General features: G+C 37.3%; 1 protein-coding gene and 1 long non-coding RNA gene across 4 annotated transcripts in view; both read right to left on the reverse strand.

Annotated features, from left to right (window-relative positions):
* LOC148946601 (uncharacterized) overlaps positions 1 to 20024 on the reverse strand; it is a 139676-nt gene that overhangs the window by 17970 nt on the left and 101682 nt on the right. For 2 of the 3 annotated variants that reach the window (XR_016142390.1, XR_016142392.1), the window contains one exon: positions 10817 to 10966. This is a non-coding gene — a long non-coding RNA (uncharacterized LOC148946601). Of the gene's footprint in view, positions 1 to 10816; positions 10967 to 12655; positions 12784 to 20024 lie in introns of those variants that run through there. The other variant, XR_016142391.1, reaches the window with a different exon arrangement.
* LOC148946602 (uncharacterized) lies at positions 14667 to 15416 on the reverse strand. The gene has a single exon (XM_089096361.1). It carries the CDS (start codon positions 15414 to 15416, stop codon positions 14667 to 14669), a length of 750 nt encoding a protein of 249 aa, XP_088952487.1.

The raw sequence follows: 20024 nt of genomic DNA on the forward strand, positions 1-20024 counted from the left end.
CAGTGCCTGTCTTTGTCTGTTTGTCTGGATTGGTGATTGCAGGTCCCAGTGTTTGTCATTGTGGGTTTGTATGTTTGAAGTGTCTGTCCTTCTCTATTTCTGTTTGTGAATTTATATATGTAATTGTTTCTAACAATCTTTTTGCCTTTGCGTTTGGACGGGTGCTTGCGCGTTCCAGTGTTTGTCTTTGTCTGTTTGTCTGGGTTGGTGATTGCAAGTCCCAGTGCCTCTCTTTCTCAGTTTGCATGTCTGAAGTGTCTGTCCTTCTCGGTTTGTATGTGTGAATCTATGTTTTTGTATGTGTCTCTCACTCTTTTGGCTTGTGTGTCTGGGCGAGTGTTTGCCTATCCTAGTTCCTGTCTTTGTCTGTTTGTGTGGGTTGGTGTTTGCAAGTGCCAGTGAGTGTCTCTCTTATTTTGTATGTGTGAATTTATGTATTTGTATGTGTCTGTATGTGTCTTTCTCGGTTTGTAGGTGTGAATCTATGTACTTGTATGTGTCTCTCACTTTTTTTGCTTTTGTGTCTGGGTGGGTGTTTGTTCATCCCATTGCCTGTCTTTGTCTGTTTGTCTGGGTTTGTGATTGCACGTCCCAGTGACTCTCTTTGTCGGTTTGCATGTCTGAAGTGTCTGTCCTTCTCGGTTTGTATGTGTGAATCTATGTTTTTGTATGTATCTCTCCCTCGATTTGCTTGTGTGTCTGGGCGGGTGTTTGCTTATTCCCAGTGCCTTTGTGTTTCAATTTGTTTGGGTTGGAGATTGTAAGTCCCAGTTATTGTCATGGTTGGTTTGCGAGTCTGAAGTGTCTGTCCTTCTCGATTTCTGTGTGTCAATATATATACGTGTTTGTTTTTAACAATCTTTTTGTCTTTGTGTCTTGATAGGTGTTTGCTCATCCCAATGCTTATCTTTATCAGTTTGTCTGGGTTGGTGATTGTGCGGTTGGGTGAGTGTTTGCTTATGCCAGTGCTTGTCTTTGTCTGTTTGTCTGGGCTGGTGATTGCAAGTCCCAGTGTTTGTCTTTGTTAGTTTGTATGTCTGAAGTGTCTTTCTTTCTCGGTTTGTATTTGTGAATCTATGTATTTGTATGTGTCTCTCCCTCTGTTTGCTTGTGTGTCTGGGCGAGTGTTTGCTTATTCCAGTGCCTGTCTTTGTCTGTTTGTCTGGATTGGTGATTGCAGGTCCCAGTGTTTGTCATTGTTGGTTTGTATGTCTGAAGTGTCTGTCTTTCTCGGTTTGTATGTGTGAATCTATGTATGTGTATGTGTCTCACAATCTTTTTGACTTTGCGTCTGGGCAGGTGCTTGATTATGCCAGTGTCTGTCTTTGTCTGTTTGTTTGGGTTGGTGATTGTAAGTCCCAGTGTTTGTCTTTGTTTGTTTGTATGTTTGAAGTGTCTGTCTTTCTCGGTTTGTATGTGTGAATCCATGTATTTGTATGTGTCTCTCACTCTTTTTGCTTGTGTGTCTGGGCGTTGCTTATCCCGGTCCCTGTCTTTGTCTGTTTGTCTGGGTTGGTGATTGCAAGTCCCAGAGTTTGTCTTTGTTAGTTTGTATGTATGAAGTGTCTGTCTTTCACGGTTTGTATGTGTGAATATATGTATTTGTATGTGTCTCTCACTCTTTTTGCTTGTGTGTCTGGGCGCGTGTTTGCTTATCCCAGTGCCTGTCTTTGTCTGGGTTTGTGATTGCAAGTCCCAATGTTTGTCCTTGTTGGTTTGTATGTATGAAGTGTCTGTCTTTCTCGGTTTATATGTGTGAATCTATGTATTTAAATGTGTTTCTCACTCTTTTTGCTTGTGCGTCTGGGGGGTGTTTGCTTATTCCATTGCCTGTCTGTCTGTTTGTCTGGGTTGGTGATTGCAAATCCCAGTGTTTGTCTTTGTTGGTTTGTATGTCTGAAGTGTGTGTCTTTGTTGGTTTATATGTCTAAAGTGCTTGTCTTTCTCTGTTTGTATGTCTAAAGTGTCTATTTTTGTCAGTTTGTATGTCTGAAGTGTCTGTCACTGTTGGGTTTTATGTCTGACGTGTCTGTCTTTATCCGTTTGTATGCATGAAGTGCATGTCTTTGTCTCTCTGTATGTCTGAAGTGTGCCTCCTTTTTTGTTTGTATGGCTAAAATGCTTGTGTTTCTTTGTTTGTATGTCTGAAGTGTTTGTCTTTGTTGGTTTGAATATCTGAAGTGTCTGTCTTTTTTAGTTTGCATGTCTGAAGGGTCTGTCTTTGTTTGTGTGTGTGTCTAAAGTGTTTGACATTGTTTGTTTATATGTCTGAAGTGTCTATCCTTTTATGTTTGAATGTCTAAAGTGTCTGTCTTTGTATGTCTGTATGTCTAAAGTGTTTGTCTTTGTTTGTTTGTATGTCTGAAGTGTCTATCTATGTTGGTTTGTATGTCTGAAGTGTCTGTCTTTTTTGGTTTGTTTGTCTAAAGTGTTTGTCTTTCTCTGTTTGTTTGTCTAAAGTGCTTGTCCGTGTTGGTTTGTATGTCTGAAGTGCTTGTCTTTGTTGGTTTGTAAGTCTTAAGTGCATGTCTTTGTATGTCTAATGTGTCTCTCTTTCTCTGTTTGTATGACTGAAGTGTTTGTCTTTGTTAGTTTGTATGTTTGAAGTGCCTGTCTGGGTTGGTTTGTATGTCTAAAGTGTTTGTCTTTATCTGTTTCTATGTCTAAAGTGTTTGTCTTTCTCTGTTTGTATGTCTATAGTGTCTGTCTTGGTTGGTTTTTATGTCTAAAGTTCCTGTCTTTCTATGTTTGAATGTCTAAAGTGCCTATCTTTCTCTGTATGTATGGGTGAAGTGTTTGGCTTTGTTGGCTTGTATGTCTAAAGTGATTGCCTTTCGTTGTTTGTAGGTCTGAAGTGTTTGTCTTTGTTGGTTTGAATGTCTAAAGTGTTTGTCTTTGTTTATTTGCCTTTTTAAAGTGTTTTTATTTGTCTGTTTGTATGTCTTAAGTGTCTGCCTTTGTTGGTTTGCATGTCTGAGGTCCTTATCTTTGTTTGTTTGTATGTTTGAAGTGTCTGTGTTTTTTGGTTTGCATGTCTGAAGTGTCTGTCTTTGTTGGTTTGAATGTCTAAAGTGTTTGTCTTTTTCTGTTTGTATGTCTGAAGTGTTTGTCTTTGTTGGTTTATATGTCTGAAGTGTCTGTCTTTGTCAATTTGTATGTCTAAAGTGCCTGTCTTTCTCTATTTGTACGTCTGAAGTGTTTGACTTTTTGTTGGTTTTTGGTCTTTGTTGGTGTGTATGTCTAATGTGCCTGTCTTTCTATGTTTGAATGTCTGAAGTGTGTTTCTCTGTTGGTTTGTATGTCTTAAGTGTCTGTCTTTGTTGGTTTGTGTGTCTAAAGTGCCTTTCTTTCTCTCTTTTTATGTCTGAAGTTTGATCTGTTTGTATGTTTTTGTCGGTTTGTATGTGTAAAGTGTCTGTCTTTGTTTGTTTGTATGTCTAAAATGTCTGTATTTGTTTATTTGTATGTCTGATGCGTTTGTCTTTGTCGGTTTCTATGTCTGAAGTGTTTGTCTTTGTTGGTTTGCATTCTGAAGTGTTTGTCTTTGTTTGTTTTTATGTCTGAAGTGTCTGTCTTTCTCTGTTTGTATGTCTGTAGTATTTGTCTTTGTTGCTTTGTATGTCTGAAGTTTCTATCTTTGATGGTTTGTATGTCTGAAGTGTCTGTCTTTGATGGTTTGTATGTCTTAAGTGCCTGTCTTTCTCTGTATGTAAGTCTGAAGTGTTTGTCTTTGTTGGTTTGTATGTCTGAAGTGTCTGTCTTTGTTGGTTTGTATGTGTAAAGTGCCTGTCTTTCTCTGTTTGTATGTGGTGAAAAGGATGGGTACTTCAAGTTGTAATTTGGTTTATGAAGGACATTAAGAAAAGAACTTGTTCTGAAATAATATAATAATGCCTTTTTGAAAAGTATTGCTTGGTGTTGGGGTATATAAAAAGCCGTAAAGTAAAGTTGTGTATGAAAAGGATGAGTACTTCAACTTGTAAAATTGGTTTAAGAGGGACATTACGTAAAGAAATTGTTCTTAAAAGATATAATAAAGCCTTTGAAAAAGTATTGCTTGGTGTTGGGGTAGATAAAAAGCCGTAAGGTAAAGTTGTGGGTGAAAAGGATGAGTACTTCAACTTGTAAAATGGGTTTAAGAGGGACATTACGTAAAGAAATTGTTCTGAAAAGATATAATAAAGCCTTTGAAAAGTATTGCTTGGTGTTGGGGTATTCAAAATGCTGTAAAGCTAAGTTGTGGGTGAAAAGGATGAGTACTTCAACTTGTAAAATGGGTTTAAGAGGGATATTAAGAAAGGAACTTGTTCTGAAAAGATATAATAAAGCCTTTTGAAATCTGGGGGCCCTTCTGTGTCTCAAGTGCACAAAAAAGTATTTTAAAAAATGGGGGGCCCGGGGGAAGGGGGGGGGGCTCCGTTGGGAGGCTCGGGGGCCCGGGGAGGGGGGGGAGGGGCCCCATTTAGGGCCCGGGGAGATGGGGCCCTTTGGGATTGAGGTAGGGGACCTCACAACAATGTTCAAATGGAACTTGTGTATAATAACGACCACGGAGTTTCACCCCAAATCATCTTCTAAAATGTCTCAAACTGTTTCGCCCAAATCATCTTCTAAAATGTCTCAAACTGTTTTTCCCAAATAATCCCCTAAAAGTAATTTCACCGAGTTCCTTTTTTTGGCATCCCTGCGCTGTCACATTTGAAATTCCCAAGGAACCATTTCCCGGGTTAATCTCTTCATCTCGAAGGTGTTCGTAGCTACACTATTATGGCTTTGATAGAATATCAATTTATCTCTCTGACCTAAAGACCAAAGAAGCCATATTTAAAAATGGAATTTCTATCTCTTTAGAGTCCCGTATAATTCCTAGGAAACAAGTGATGTCATTTCTTGTTCCGTTAGCGAATCAATAATTCCCCGCCGATTATGTAATCAATTTCCCAGAAATCTACTTCCCCTTGATTATGCAAATCAATTTCTCAGAAATTCTCTCCCCTTGGTAGATCAATAATCCTTGAATAAATTATAGCCTGTCAGCGTTAGACTCAATTGTAGATGGCAGCAGGGGTGTGGGTCAGGGCTGGTACCCCCTTCCCTACTTTCAGTTACCCTTGTGCTGGTATAATGAAAGTTACCGTGTCTGCTAATCGCGGGTGTCAGGTTTAATCCCGCACCGCGCAAGGGAAAGTCGTCGCATAAATGGATAACCTAACAATTATTTTAATTAATGTTAATGTGTAATATTATTATTGTAATGAAAATCTCTCAGATGTTTTATTTTTACCTTTGTTTAAAAGGGTTGTCGCTAATATAAACGAACAAGCAACAACTGTGGTCGGTCAAGCTATTTTAACATTTGAGTTTTTCTATTTAAATTTCCCCTCATTGTAGATTTTTCCATTATTAGAACAATGAGAACAATGTTCTAGCGTGGCATACAGTTTTAATTTAGCTATAAGGCTTCAATGTATAATTATTTTTTTTCTCAGAGTCACTTCATACGGAAGGGATGGTCGTATTTTTTTTTTTTTTTTACTTCTGTTCTTATGTCTGTTGCCGTACTACACATTCTAATAGATTTTCCTGGAGGGTATATCTTAAAAATAATATTTTTTTGTCTACGAAAAGTAAAGAGCAAAAAAGGCCGTACCCAGGATTTTTTTTTAGGAGGGGATTTTACTCAAAAAAACATTTTTTTTTTGGGGGGGGGGAGGGGTTTACACAGAAAAAAACTCAAAAAACGCATATAAAATTTCTTTATGTCCATTTTTGTTACGTTTTTACAAGTCAGAAAAACATTTTTGGGGGTTCAAACCCCCTAATCACCCCCTGGATACAGCCTTGGAGCAAAACAATCAGATCATTGCAACAAACTGTATGTAAACAGTGACCCGTGCTAATTTTAACTATAATTAATTGTGTGATGCTTACCCAAAAATAACGCTTTACTGACAACAAAAATATTTCACAAGTAAACTTAAACTGTGAATATCAACACCCAACTCTGTAAATTTTACAACTTTAATAACTTCGATCTAAGTTGGATAAACTTGTGATAGGCTGGACAAACCTAAATCTAAGTTGGATAAACTTGTGATAGGCTGGACAAACCTAAATCTAAGTTGGACAAACTTGTGATAGGCTGGACAAACCTAAATCTAAGTTGGATAAACTTGTGATAGGCTGGACAAACCTAAATCTAAGTTGGACAAACTTGTGATAGGCTGGACAAACCTAAATCTAAGGTGGATAAACTTGTGATAGGCTGGACAAACCTAAATCTAAGTTGGTTGGATAAACTTGTGATAGGCTGGACAAACCTAAATCTAAGTTGGATAAACTTGTGATAGGCTGGACAAACCTAAATCTAAGTTGGATAAACTTGTGATAGGCTGGACAAACCTAAATCTAAGTTGGATAAACTTGTGATAGGCTGGACAAACCTAAATCTAAGTTGGATAAACTTGTGATAGGCTGGACAAACCTAAATCTAAGTTGGATAAACTTGTGATAGGCTGGACAAACCTAAATCTAAGTTGGACAAACTTGTGATAGGCTGGACAAACCTAAATCTAAGTTGGATAAACTTGTGATAGGCTGGACAAACCTAAATCTAAGTTGGACAAACTTGTGATAGGCTGGACAAACCTAAATCTAAGTTGGATAAACTTGTGATAGGCTTGACAAACCTAACTCTAAGTTGGATAAACTTGTGATAGGCTGGACAAACCTAAATCTAAGTTGGATAAACTTGTGATAGGCTGGACAAACCTAAATCTAAGTTGGATAAACTTGTGATAGGCTGGACAAACCTAAATCTAAGTTGGATAAACTTGGATAGGCTGACAAGGCTGACAAACCTAAATCTAAGTTGGATAAACTTGTGATAGGCTGGACAAACCTCAAATCTAAGTTGGATAAACTTGTGATAGGCTGGACAAACCTAAATCTAAGTTGGATAAACTTGTGATAGGCTGGACAAACCTAAATCTAAGTTGGACAAACTTGTGATAGGCTGGACAAACCTAAATCTAAGTTGGACAAACTTGTGATAGGCTGGACAAACCTAAATCTAAGTTGGATAAACTTGTGATAGGCTGGACAAACCTAAATCTAAGTTGGATAAACTTGTGATAGGCTGGACAAACCTAAATCTAAGTTGGACAAACTTGTGATAGGCTGGACAAACCTAAATCTAAGTTGGACAAACTTGTGATAGGCTGGACAAACCTAAATCTAAGTTGGACAAACTTGTGATAGGCTGGACAAACCTAAATCTAAGTTGGATAAACTTGTGATAGGCTGGACAAACCTAAATCTAAGTTGGATAAACTTGTGATAGGCTGGACAAAACCTAAATCTAAGTTGGATAAACTTGTGATAGGCTGGACAAACCTAAATCTAAGTCTAAGTTGGATAAACTTGTGATAGGCTGGACAAACCTAAATCTAAGTTGGATAAACTTGTGATAGGCTGGACAAACCTAAATCTAAGTTGGAGAAACTTGTGATAGGCTGGACAAACCTAAATCTAAGTTGGATAAACTTGTGATAGGCTGGACAAACCTAAATCTAAGTTGGATAAACTTGTGATAGGCTGGACAAACCTAAATCTAAGTTGGATAAACTTGTGATATGCTGGACAAACCTAAATCTAAGTTGGATAAACTTGTGATAGGCTGGACAAACCTAAATCTAAGTTGGATAAACTTGTGATAGGCTGGACAAACCTAAATCTAAGTTGGAAAAACTTGTGATAGGCTGGACAAACCTAAATCTAAGTTGGATAAACTTGTGATAGGCTGGACAAACCTAAATCTAAGTTGGATAAACTTGTGATAGGCTGGACAAACCTAAATCTAAGTTGGATAAACTTGTGATAGGCTGGACAAACCTAAATCTAAGTTGGACAAACTTGTGATAGGCTGGACAAACCTAAATCTAAGTTGGATAAACTTGTGGACTTGTGTAGGCTGGACAAACCTAAATCTAAGTTGGATAAACTTGTGATAGGCTGGACAAACCTAAATCTAAGTTGGATAAACTTGTGATAGGCTGGACAAACCTAAATCTAAGTTGGATAAACTTAGCTGATAGGCTGGACAAACCTAAATCTAAGTTGGATAAACTTGTGATAGGCTGGACAAACCTAAATCTAAGTTGGATAAACTTGTGATAGGCTGGACAAACCTAAATCTAAGTTGGATAAACTTGTGATAGGCTGGACAAACCTAAATCTAAGTTGGATAAACTTGTGATAGGCTGGACAAACCTAAATCTAAGTTGGATAAACTTGTGATAGGCTGGACAAACCTAAATCTAAGTTGGATAAACTTGTGATAGGCTGGACAAACCTAAATCTAAGTTGGACAAACTTGTGATAGGCTGGACAAACCTAAATCTAAGTTGGACAAACTTGTGATAGGCTGGACAAACCTAAATCTAAGTTGGATAAACTTGTGATAGGCTGGACAAACCTAAATCTAAGTTGGATAAACTTGTGATAGGCTGGACAAACCAACTAAATCTAAGTTGGATAAACTTGTGATAGGCTGGACAAACCTAAATCTAAGTTGGACAAACTTGTGATAGGCTGGACAAACCTAAATCTAAGTTGGATAAACTTGTGATAGGCTGGACAAACCTAAATCTAAGTTGGATAAACTGGTGATAGGCTGGACAAACCTAAATCTAAGTTGGATAAACTTGTGATAGGCTGGACAAACCTAAATCTAAGTTGGATAAACTTGTGATAGGCTGGACAAACCTAAATCTAAGTTGGATAAACTTGTGATAGGCTGGACAAACCTAAATCTAAGTTGGATAAACTTGTGATAGGCTGGACAAACCTAAATCTAAGTTGGACAAACTTGTGATAGGCTGGACAAACCTAAATCTAAGTTGGATAAACTTGTGATAGGCTGGACAAACCTAAATCTAAGTTGGACAAACTTGTGATAGGCTGGACGAACCTAAATCTAAGTTGGATAAACTTGTGATAGGCTGGACAAACCTAAATCTAAGTTGGATAAACTTGTGATAGGCTGGACAAACCTAAATCTAAGTTGGACAAACTTTTGTGATAGGCTGGACAAACCTAAATCTAAGTTGGATAAACTTGTGATAGGCTGGACAAACCTAAATCTAAGTTGGACAAACTTGTGATAGGCTGGACAAACCTTAAATCTAAGTTGGATAAACTTGTGATAGGCTGGACAAACCTAAATCTAAGTTGGATAAACTTGTGATAGGCTGGACAAACCTAAATCTAAGTTGGACAAACTTGTGATAGGCTGGACAAACCTAAATCTAAGTTGGACAAACTTAGTGATAGGCTGGACAAACCTCAAATCTAAGTTGGACAAATCTTGTGATAGGCTGGACAAACCTAAATCTAAGTTGGACAAACTTGTGATAGGCTGGACAAACCTAAATCTAAGTTGGATAAACTTGTGATAGGCTGGACAAACCTAAATCTAAGTTGGATAAACTTGTGACTCGGGGTAAGTGGGAGGACTTCCACAGAGGAATTTTTCGTGGGGGAAGATATTTTCCAATGAGGGAGAGCTGGGGCTCTCCCTTCCTCAATACCACGTTCTTTACGCTAAAGCGCGAGTTTTTGTTCCAATTATTTAACAATGACTCTTGAAACACAAGTGAACTTTAACTAGTTTAATAAGCTTTTTTAAAAGTTCTAAAAACTTTAGCGTAAAAAGCGTGTATTGAGGAGGGAGCAACCCCGTCGTATACGTAACAGTTTTTGTCCGTTTTAGGTTTTAATTTTGCTCCTTGGTTTCAGTTGAAAAAAAGTATTTTTTTTTGTATAATCACGCTATTACTCGGCAGTTCCATTTAATGGTAGTTAATCCAATAGTCAGCCAAGTTCTTTACAAGTCTTGAATTATACCCATTGCTGAGTATGTATGTCCGCTATATTTTGGCGCTCTGAAAATGTTGTTGAAACCACTTCAAAAGATCAAGAATAGGGATAATATTGCAGGTTTAGTCGGTTCCCACGACTTTCTTACGTCTGTTAGTAAGAGGTTTGATGTAGCATTGAGGGTTGTTTTCTACAGACACATAAATTCATCTCCTTCCCCAGAGGTTTGTCGTGTTGTACCCCTGTTGTCTACCCGACATGACAGATACGTAGGCACACAGCTCGATCCAATTATCTTGAGGTTGGCATGCTGAGAAATCAGTATAAAGAACAGCTTCGCTTCGCTGTCGTACTTTGCTTTGGAATGATCTTCCCGGACACGTAATCCCTAAATGTTTCTCTGTTCGCTCTTTCAAAAGCGAACAATAGTCATCGAACAGTCAGTCATCGAAATAGTCAGCGAACAATAGTCTCCAATAGTCATCTAAAACCTCTGTGAAAGACTAGTGGTATATCAAATAATTAATAACACCTGGCGCCGCAAATTTAGGATTAAACAAAGTCTTAAAGTTTTTAGGTTGATTGTGAAGCTAAAAGGAAAGTCGAAAAAAAAACTAATTTACAAGAGAAAGTGAGCGAGATTTTACAGAAACAAGCTATTCTGCTACATTTTATTTTTGTCTTCAATTTCCCTTGCCTTTTTTTATGTGAAACCTCACCCTTACCTAACCTATTTTAGCCACTATTTTTTAGCTATTAGCTATTTTTTAGATATTATTTTATATTATGTTTATATAAAGTTTATATAATTTATATTAAATTTGTAATATTTATTTTATATTGACTATTATTTTTATTTATTATTCGCTACTTTTTTAGATTTTTAGCTATAATTTTTAGATATTACCTATTAATTGAACTTTTTTTTTACCCTTACCTTTTCTTATGTGATTATTCTTCAGTCCAACTCGTCTTTGGTTCAGCAAGAATTCTTCTATTTCTTCGACTAGTCGTGGGAATCTTGGATCTAGAATGCATGCTTGAATAAACTCGGCTGGGGGTTTCAAATTGTCTTTATTGGACATAACTGAAAAAAGATTAAAACTCGGAATAAAGGCCAATTTTATCATCCCCCCCCGCCAAATCTTTGTCCGACTCGTGAAAACGTACCAAAAATGAATATAAACAAATTTTTGATGTGTTTGTTCAAGATTTTTGTACCACCGACCCCCCTAAAAAATAGTTTTGTTAACACCCCCCCCCCCAAAAAAAAAGAAAAAAAAATCCTAAATGCGGCCCTGATGTGTTTCTTTATATTTCTTCGAAGTTAATAAGTTGGTTGACTAATTTAGGCTCAATTAAAATAATTACTTCAACACACAAGCTGTCAATTCAAGCAATGAAGGGATGAATTGGGAGTTCAATAGCTATCATATGATTTTTTTTATTAAAACAAGATTTATAGGGCACCCTATAGAGTCAGCCCCAATTGATTAGTTAGATTGTCTTGCATCGTATTTGCTATGAAGATAACTGGATGTATATATTCCTCCCAAAATATATATTTATCAAAATATGTATTTAATTGTTCTTTAGTCAAGTATAATTAGAGTTGAAATTTAACCTTTAATATTAAAATTAGTTCTGCATAATATCAGGGGCTGAAAAGAGGAATAAAATTATGCCCTTTTAAAACAGCAGTTTATTAAAAAAAAGTACAATATCTACCCCCCCCCAATCCTAAATTGTTTTTAATATCTGGGTAATTTTTATTGCAATAAAAAGAAATTTTTATCACCATTGGCCCCCTTCTCGCTCTGAATTATTTTTTTAAGATTATGTTCCCGTTAAAAAATGTCTCCGTATCTCATGTTCCCGCCAAAAATTTCCATCCTCCCCCAGGATGGAAAAAAATCCCGCGTACGGCATTGTCATAACAACATATAGACAATATATAATGCAATATATGTATTATACAATATATATATATATATATATATATATATATATATATATATATATATATATATATATATATATATATATATATATATATATATATATATATATATATATATATATATATATATATATATATATATATATATATATATATATATATATATATATATATATATATATAATATGCACAATATTAAAATATAATATATAAATATATAAGAATAAAATATAATGTCAGTATACAATTCTGAAATATGCCATGCAGATAAATGTTAAAAATAAGTTTTTGCCTCAGACTTAGATAAACGAAGGGATTTATGTATTTTCTCGTTGTTTTATTCGTACACTTTGGAATAAATGGTGTGTCTTATAGAAGTATAATTATATCACCCTTCACCCTCTTTACACCGGGTTATGAGTTAAATCTTACCGATTTTTATTCTGATTGTTTTATAGTTTAGTGTGTTTTAGTCTTATTTCTTATTCCTGATTATTGGAAAGTGTCCAAAACCAGATGAGGAAATTACATGAACCAATAGTTTTTGTTTTATTTAGTTTCTAGGTATAGGCGCGTGAAAACATCGAAAAGGATGGAGAAATTTGATTGACTTGGAAAAAAAAATTCAAGTTTTACGAGAAACGAGAGAAAGAACTAAATAATTTCAACAATTGCAAATTTTTATAACCTAGGAAATGTTTAACTAAATGTTGGAATTCCGGATGAAAACGTCCGTGTTTCCCCTGCAGAAAATCCTTTCTATAAGTAACAAAAAAAATAATTAGTGACGATGTTTATTTTCTTAGATAGATTTACCTTTCCCGTCTGATTAATTCCGATCCTTTTTCTTGATCTCCTTTGATTTCAGTCAGACTCTATACCTTGACACTGTTTAACACACAAAAATAGGTAAATGTCTGAACTTTCGATAACGTACATCATGAGGAACAATAATGAAGGCGAAAATTTTGTCAAATATGCACCTGGCGGAAAAGTTTTCTTAATTATAGATGGCACTAAATTATCCAAAAATGCTTGGATTTATTAGCAGATTTAGATTTTCCTTAATGGGTTTCGCCTTATTTTTATTACGCTACTGTATTAATTTCACCTTAGGAGAAGAATTTAATGAAAAACTACGGTTAATTCTACCGTATGAATTGTTTTAACGAATTTTAAATGTTATTTCTTACACTAATATTGAAGTGACTTGGTCATATTATTTTTTGAAATATAAAAATAGTGATAATTTTTAATAAACTAAGCGTTTCTTACTGATGTTTCTCCGTAAAATGACTCATCACCAAGAAGGAGCTAGCATCTGGGAGGGGGAGGGGGATATTACAGTCTCTTTAATTAAATACGAAATTTGTTGGAGGGGATAAAGCAGAGTGGGGTCGACAAAAAGCTTGCGCAGCTCTTTTTTTCTTAGGTAACTCGGTGCTTCAATGAGTCATTATATAATAAAAATGGAATTTACTTTATTTTATTAATATTGCTACACTAATGGCCACACAAACCAGCTTTAATCTAAAGCAAACGCTACTTCTTAAATATCTCTAATAAAAGAAAATCATTGGAGTACGAGAGCCAGAAAACAACCACCTTTGGCTTGCAATAATGGTGGATTTCCCCGTGAAAAAAAAAAAAATCTTTCCTTTTGGCGAAGCCATGAAAACTATAGCGGAGAAACCTAGCAGTTATAAATATACCATATAGATGCTTCGAGGACCCTTGATCCGAAAAAAAATATATAGGGGTAAAAAATAAACCAGAACCTGCATAAAAATAATTATTTATTGAAAAAAATCAGTATTCTTGAATACCGCTTTTTCCGGAGAAATATATTCTATATAGGCCCACTGTGTTCTGAGAAGCAGGTGAGGATGGAGAGATTAAAAATTTTTGGACTCCAGGCCTCTCGGGAGTTTTGTTAGAAGGGCCAGAAGAATTATATTGGTTTGGGTCTGGCCGAGGCTCTTGGCAGCCTTTATTTATTTATTTATTTATTCATTTTCTAACCCGTCACTAAAAAAAAGCAAGAAGACGGAGTAAAACATAACACACAAAAAAAAAGAAAAAAAAAGCAAGAAAAAAACAACAACAAAAATACAGAACAAATACTTAAAAGCACTACTTAAAAGCGACACTACTGCCGCATGCTGCAGCAAGTTTTTAGCAGCAGACCAGCAGTGGTAGTCTTAGAAACCAGGGTTTGGCAACAATACCTAGTGCAAAACTCACCGTGAATTGGTAATTGTAGTGGTTGGCCATCCCCAATTAATTCCAAGCTGAGAAAAACATCGGTGTCGGGTATATCTACTTCTGAATGCCTTTTAAAGCTCTAGGGACAACAAGGGGGGCAAGAGGAAAATAATATAACTTTTTGGGCACGCTTCCAGTGAGGGGACTGTACTGGGATATAGTGGAACCATGAATAAACACATTTAGTAAAGGTAGGACAAATTGAATTCAAGAGTTATGTTTTGTCGAAAAAAAATTATTCCTGGATCAAACCCTTAGTTCCAATAAGAATCTCCATCTATATTCGATCCAAGCGGCCCTATTGAGGCACTTGCAAACTGGACTTGAAAAAAAGTTGTTTTAATTATACTCAATGTATAGATATTCTATGTTTTTTAAATACTTCACCTTTTGAAGCATCTTTTTGAAGTTTTACCGCCCACCTTAAGATAACAATCAAGCGTAAGTGATTCATATGAAATTTTTTGTTAATGCCGTTATATTGTGCTTTATTTTTAGAACAAATTCTAAAATTGATCTCAAGCACCTACATTCGGGTAGGTGCTTGAGATCAATTATCACTTTATGTCGACCACTCGTGCGACAGCCTTGCATTAAAATTGTCAATCTGTTTTATAACGGCCTGACATGGTTCTGTAACTTTATAATGAAGGCTAATATACGAGTTACGCGTCCACAAAGGTTTGACTACCTCAAGTCTCAACAGATACTTTGCATAACGAAAGTAGTAGGACCGAATTTGCTTTATGTCTGATTTCTGAGGCATTCTCCAGAAAGGTGCAATATACAGAATATGCGGCAGCGCAGTTCCATTATGCAACCTAGCTAAAATCATGCGATTAAAACGGAGTTTGTTTGCCACAATATTACCATATGACGCCGAAATACGCTTTTGCAGGTGGCTAACTATGAGCGAGTGGGTAGCTCGCACGGAAGTACCGACAGGAAGGCCTAAATAAGTTAACGAAGACACTGGCTTAACGGTAATATCACCAAGTCTAATAGATACATCAGTCGAATCCTTCCAATTAAAAAGAACAATCTCAGACTTGGCTGCATTGAAACTATGACCAATTTTCCAGTACTCATTATTTAACATTTTAAAATTCTCCTTGAGGCGCGCAATAGTCCGACAAGGCATAAACACATCATCAGCATTACAAAATAGGCTTAGATTCAAACCGCGAACTATGCATGAATATTCAATTTGCGATTGTGGCTCTATTATTGCTTTATTGAAAAAATCCGGTGAAACAATAGATCCCTCTCTCACTCCCTTATAAACCGGTAAGACAACATTAATATCACTCATACCAGGAATATAAATCCCAACGCGCTCCTAACACCGAAGGGTTGACCCCCCTTTTATATGCCGAATATAAAATATATTCGTGGATGAGCGAATCAAATGCACGGTGCACATCGTGGCTACCAAGAGCTAGAGATTCACTAGCTGCATCAGCATCCAAAAGTATAGCACATAGAGCTGACAGGGCATGACCACACCCTAGTCCCTTCTGAAAGCCAAATTGCTCCGAAGGAACGTAACATTTCGACCGAATTTCATTGCATGTTAGCAACTCAAATAACTTACAAAAAACATTCGACACAGTAATGGGTCTATACGAACTGCAAAGGTGGGGAGGTTTACTTCGCTTTAACACAGGGATCAGTTCACCTTCGCAAAAAGATTTTGGCACTATTCCAGAGGAGAATATCATTTGGTACAGTAAGCTCAGGTGGTCAACCAGAAGATCACTACTAAAATCAAGAGCAGCCCCGCAGATACCATTAGTGCCCTTACTGAATTTCTTTTTCAACTTCATTATAGCAGAGATAATAATACTTCGTGTCACAACAAAATCACTATTTGTATGGCATTGTAAATTACAGTTAAGCTTTTCAGCATGTTATGCACTAAGATTAGAGGGGGGAGGTGCAAACTCTCGGCGGTAATGGTCTTCCCAGAGATCTTCACCAGGAACAGAATCCGGCGTAGCATAACGTTTGGGTCGCAGGACATGTTTCCACAGGGCACTAGGATTTTGGTTCATGTTTTGAGAAAAATTTGTTATGCCATCACTCCTGTGCTTGTTTAGAGCTTTGGCAAATGCACGGTTTGCGTATTTCCGGACACAGTTAACCAAGCATGTTCATGGTCTGTCAAAATCAAGCCAGACTGGGAGCTATTACTTAGATTTATGACACGCAGACTTCAGTATAGAATTCCAGTACCAACCTTGAGTTCGCATTACACGCCTGATTTTCACTGTCGGCACAGCAGCTTTTATGCCACATTTAGTGGCATGGCAAATAAGAGCACAATAAATGTCCATAAGCACACGAGCATCGTCACGAGAAATAACTGCAGATTTTTGTAAAAGAATGAAAGGGATCTTAATCTTGCGAAGGATTGTATCACAGACCGATTGGAAAGATGATGTGTCTGTCTTTTCCCACTCTTCTTTGACAAACCAGACTGTAATCTTGGCTGTTGGGGCAGCAGAAGAAATTTTTACGTTGACAGTTATCGGAAAATGGTCAGAAGTGTATGTTGAAGACAGGACTGTCACTTGGTCTTGGGACAGATTTCCTGATGCTAAAACGTGATCGATGTTGGTAGTGGCCCCAGTATGATGAAGATAAGTTGCCTACCTATTTTTCATTAGAACTTCTAGGTCACTGGCAAGCTGCAGGATAAGATTTGATCGAATTGAGGTCAAGTCACATAAGTCACAATTAAAATCACCAATCATGAGCTTTTCGGGCATAGCGTTGCGGGTAACACATTTTGCAAGACGTTTGGCGGTGAGAGCAAAGCATTTTTCAGAATTTTTGGACTTTTAATCTGTCGGAAGGTAAGTTTTAATAACGGTCAGATTCGCAATTTGAATAGCAATATGATTGGCTGTGGTCTTCACGAGGACGCTTGGTAGTGCTTTGTGAACTAGGGTAGCAATGCCGCCAGAGGGTTTGTCGTGGCTTAGAAGACGTTTGGCTGGCTAAAAAAATAACACGTGAGAATCAGGGAATTCAAGGAGCTCCTTATTGAACTCAATTAAGAAATGTTCTTGTAAACATAACACGTCGTAATTCCTCAATAATTCTTCAATTACAGGGTACTTATTAAAAGCATCGCCATGCATATTCCAGTAAATGACGCTAATTTCCATGGTTAGGCTTCTCTGTAATCACTTTTTGGTTTTCAGGGCATCTTACGTGATAGCAGGTGTGAGACGACGAATAACAAGCTACACAACGCATCGGCTTTGTACAGGGGCTGTCCTTTGATGAAACGTGTTCAGGACTCACGCATCGGCCACAGACAGCTTCATTTGTACACGAAGCGGCTTTATGCCCATTTTTAAGGCACTTGTAACACTTGAGAGGCAATAAAAATGAAGTTTTTCACATTTAATCGTTCTATTTCAACCATTGGCGGGCTTTTGACGGCAAGTTTGAGGTCAGCTGCGGTTCGGAAATAGAGTTTAAATGCCTGTGCAGTACCACAACGTTTGACCTTAATTACGCCCATGAAGAGGACCTTTAATTCCTCCTCTGTAACATCCCGAGGTACTTGCGTAACGATACCGATGTATGATGGGGCCTTTGCACGGGCTTCTATGTTTGGACCTGACTTTGCTATTTTTTCGGCGATGCGCGTGGCGGCCTTTTTGTTCTTAACAAGTAGCTTAGTTTCAGTTTTAAAACATTTCAGCTCAAAAACTTCATCACAGTCATTTTCGCACAATTGGGTAATAAATTCCTTGCGGTATTCGGGAGTTTTTAATTCACGTGGAAAGTTTTTATTACTAATGCAGCGTAGGATAACTGTTGGGGAGGGGGGACGGAGGTTTTTGAAGTCTGGGTAAGTAGTTGACTGAATTTTTGCTGGCTTTGTAATTCTATAAATCCGTCTACCTTTCTACACATCTCATTGACACGGGTAATTACGACTGCACTGATTTCGTCTGCAGTTGTAGGAACTTCTTGTGGGTCTACTATAACAAACTTTGGAAGCTTACATTTCTGATCTTTCACCACCGATACCATTGTACGACATAGTTCTTTAACGTTATCTTCATCTTTGACTTTCATAGACAACCGCTCGTTAGCGCATGTGATTTCATGCAGCAAAACTCGGACTTCATTTATCCTTTCCTTGTCATAGAACTTAACTGCGGAGTCAATTACTTGCGATAGCTTATTGCCATTATTCAGCGAACGGAAAAGAAAGTTCAACAGCGGCGAATAAACAAATTTTTCGCTCATAGTATATCTGTAGTTCATAAGGCAAAGCGCTATCAAATATCATTTAACAGATAGCAGGTAAACAAAAGCCGGAGACGGTCCAATTTCTTTGTGAAATAAATGTTCTTTTACTTCACTGAGATTAGATTGCGAAACTTACTAATTTGATGATGTTCGTAAAATGGTCCAATTTCGTCATGAAATAACTGTTCTTTTACTTCACTGAAATTAGATTGCGAAACTTACTAATTTGATTATGTTCGAAAAATATCCCTTTTTAGACAGGTGTGATCGCTTTGAACTCTGAATCAATATTGATTCAGAGTCCTATTATGACATAGTCCTTTGTCCTATTATGACAACACATCTAGGGTGATCAGGAGGTACCCAAGGCCACATCCAGGGGAGGTTATGGGTTTTAACTCTCTCCCCCCCAAGATGTTTGTCAAAATAATTAAACGTAATAAAAATGAATATTAACAAATCTTTGATGTGATTTTAAAGTTTTTTTGTAACCCCATCCCCCCAAAAACAATCCAGGATACGTTCTTGGTGGTACCCTACCTTTTGGGCGTCCTTCCCAGTAGCGTTAATTGCGGGGAGGGCATGTGTATCAGGGGTGGATTCAGCCTTTGGTTCTAGGGGGGGGGGGTGAGGAGTCTTACCAAAAAGAGTGGGGGTAGTGTCCTTTTTGTCGGCCAAAAAAGGTTGATTTTGTTCACGTTTTATGTGTCCCTGTCGGTCTCTTATTTAATAAAAATGGGGTTTTCATACATCACAAAAATGCTTACAAAAACTATACTTGATCAACTGACAACTGTTTACAAGAAAAATTCAAACTTCCTGACTCCATTGTTCGCAAACCTGTCGATTACCCTGTCAATTCTGGTATCGATGTCACGGTGCACATTAAGGAGGGCCGAACCAATGAGTTTAGTTTACTCCATCTGTGCTCTGATCCAGGTTTTCAGTTTGCGTAAAGTTGAGAAGCTACGCTCGGCAGATGTCAGGCTCACTTGAAGAGATATGAAAATAGCAAGAAGTGGGCTGGGATAAGGATATAGGTCTCTGTCACATTCCTTGGCAGTTTCTTCGACTGCAGGGTTCGGACAGGTCGGTTCGTTCCAAATTATAGGCTCTGTCCTATTTTTATAGGATTTCCCGGGCCCAAATATAGGCCAAATATAGGATTCGGAAGTCCTCGGGATCAGATCTGTGGTAGATGGCGTGGGATGCCTGGTCACATAAATTCGTCATTTCCCGAGTTTTTGCATTTATTTATTTTTTTTTTATTTCAAATACAAACTATACAAATAGTAAAAAACAGCAAAAAATCAGATACACATACTGTGCCAACGATTGATTGATACAGGTAAAATATTTGGAACTACTCTTGCTGCTTCTTGGGCATCAATTTCGATATGAGGTCAGTTTTTCTCTTTGCAGGAGACTGTTCCATCCTCGCAGATTCCACAATCTGCTCTCTTTCACTTGTTCTGGACTTCACAGCTTCTTCGAGCAAAGAAACAGCTAGGGCAATGTCTATGGAACTCTTGGACTCGGCAGCCTTCTTCATTCTGTCGGTCACTTCCTGAAGTAGAGCATCTGCTACTGTTCTCTTTTCTTGCTCTGATGCTCTAAGTTTTTTCCTTTTGCTTCCAAAGTCTTC

The sequence above is a fragment of the Artemia sp. Qi Xiang Cuo genome, chromosome 11 (assembly GCF_049724085.1).
Source record: "Artemia sp. Qi Xiang Cuo chromosome 11, ASM4972408v1, whole genome shotgun sequence".
In the NCBI taxonomy this organism is placed as follows: domain Eukaryota; kingdom Metazoa; phylum Arthropoda; class Branchiopoda; order Anostraca; family Artemiidae; genus Artemia; species Artemia sp. Qi Xiang Cuo.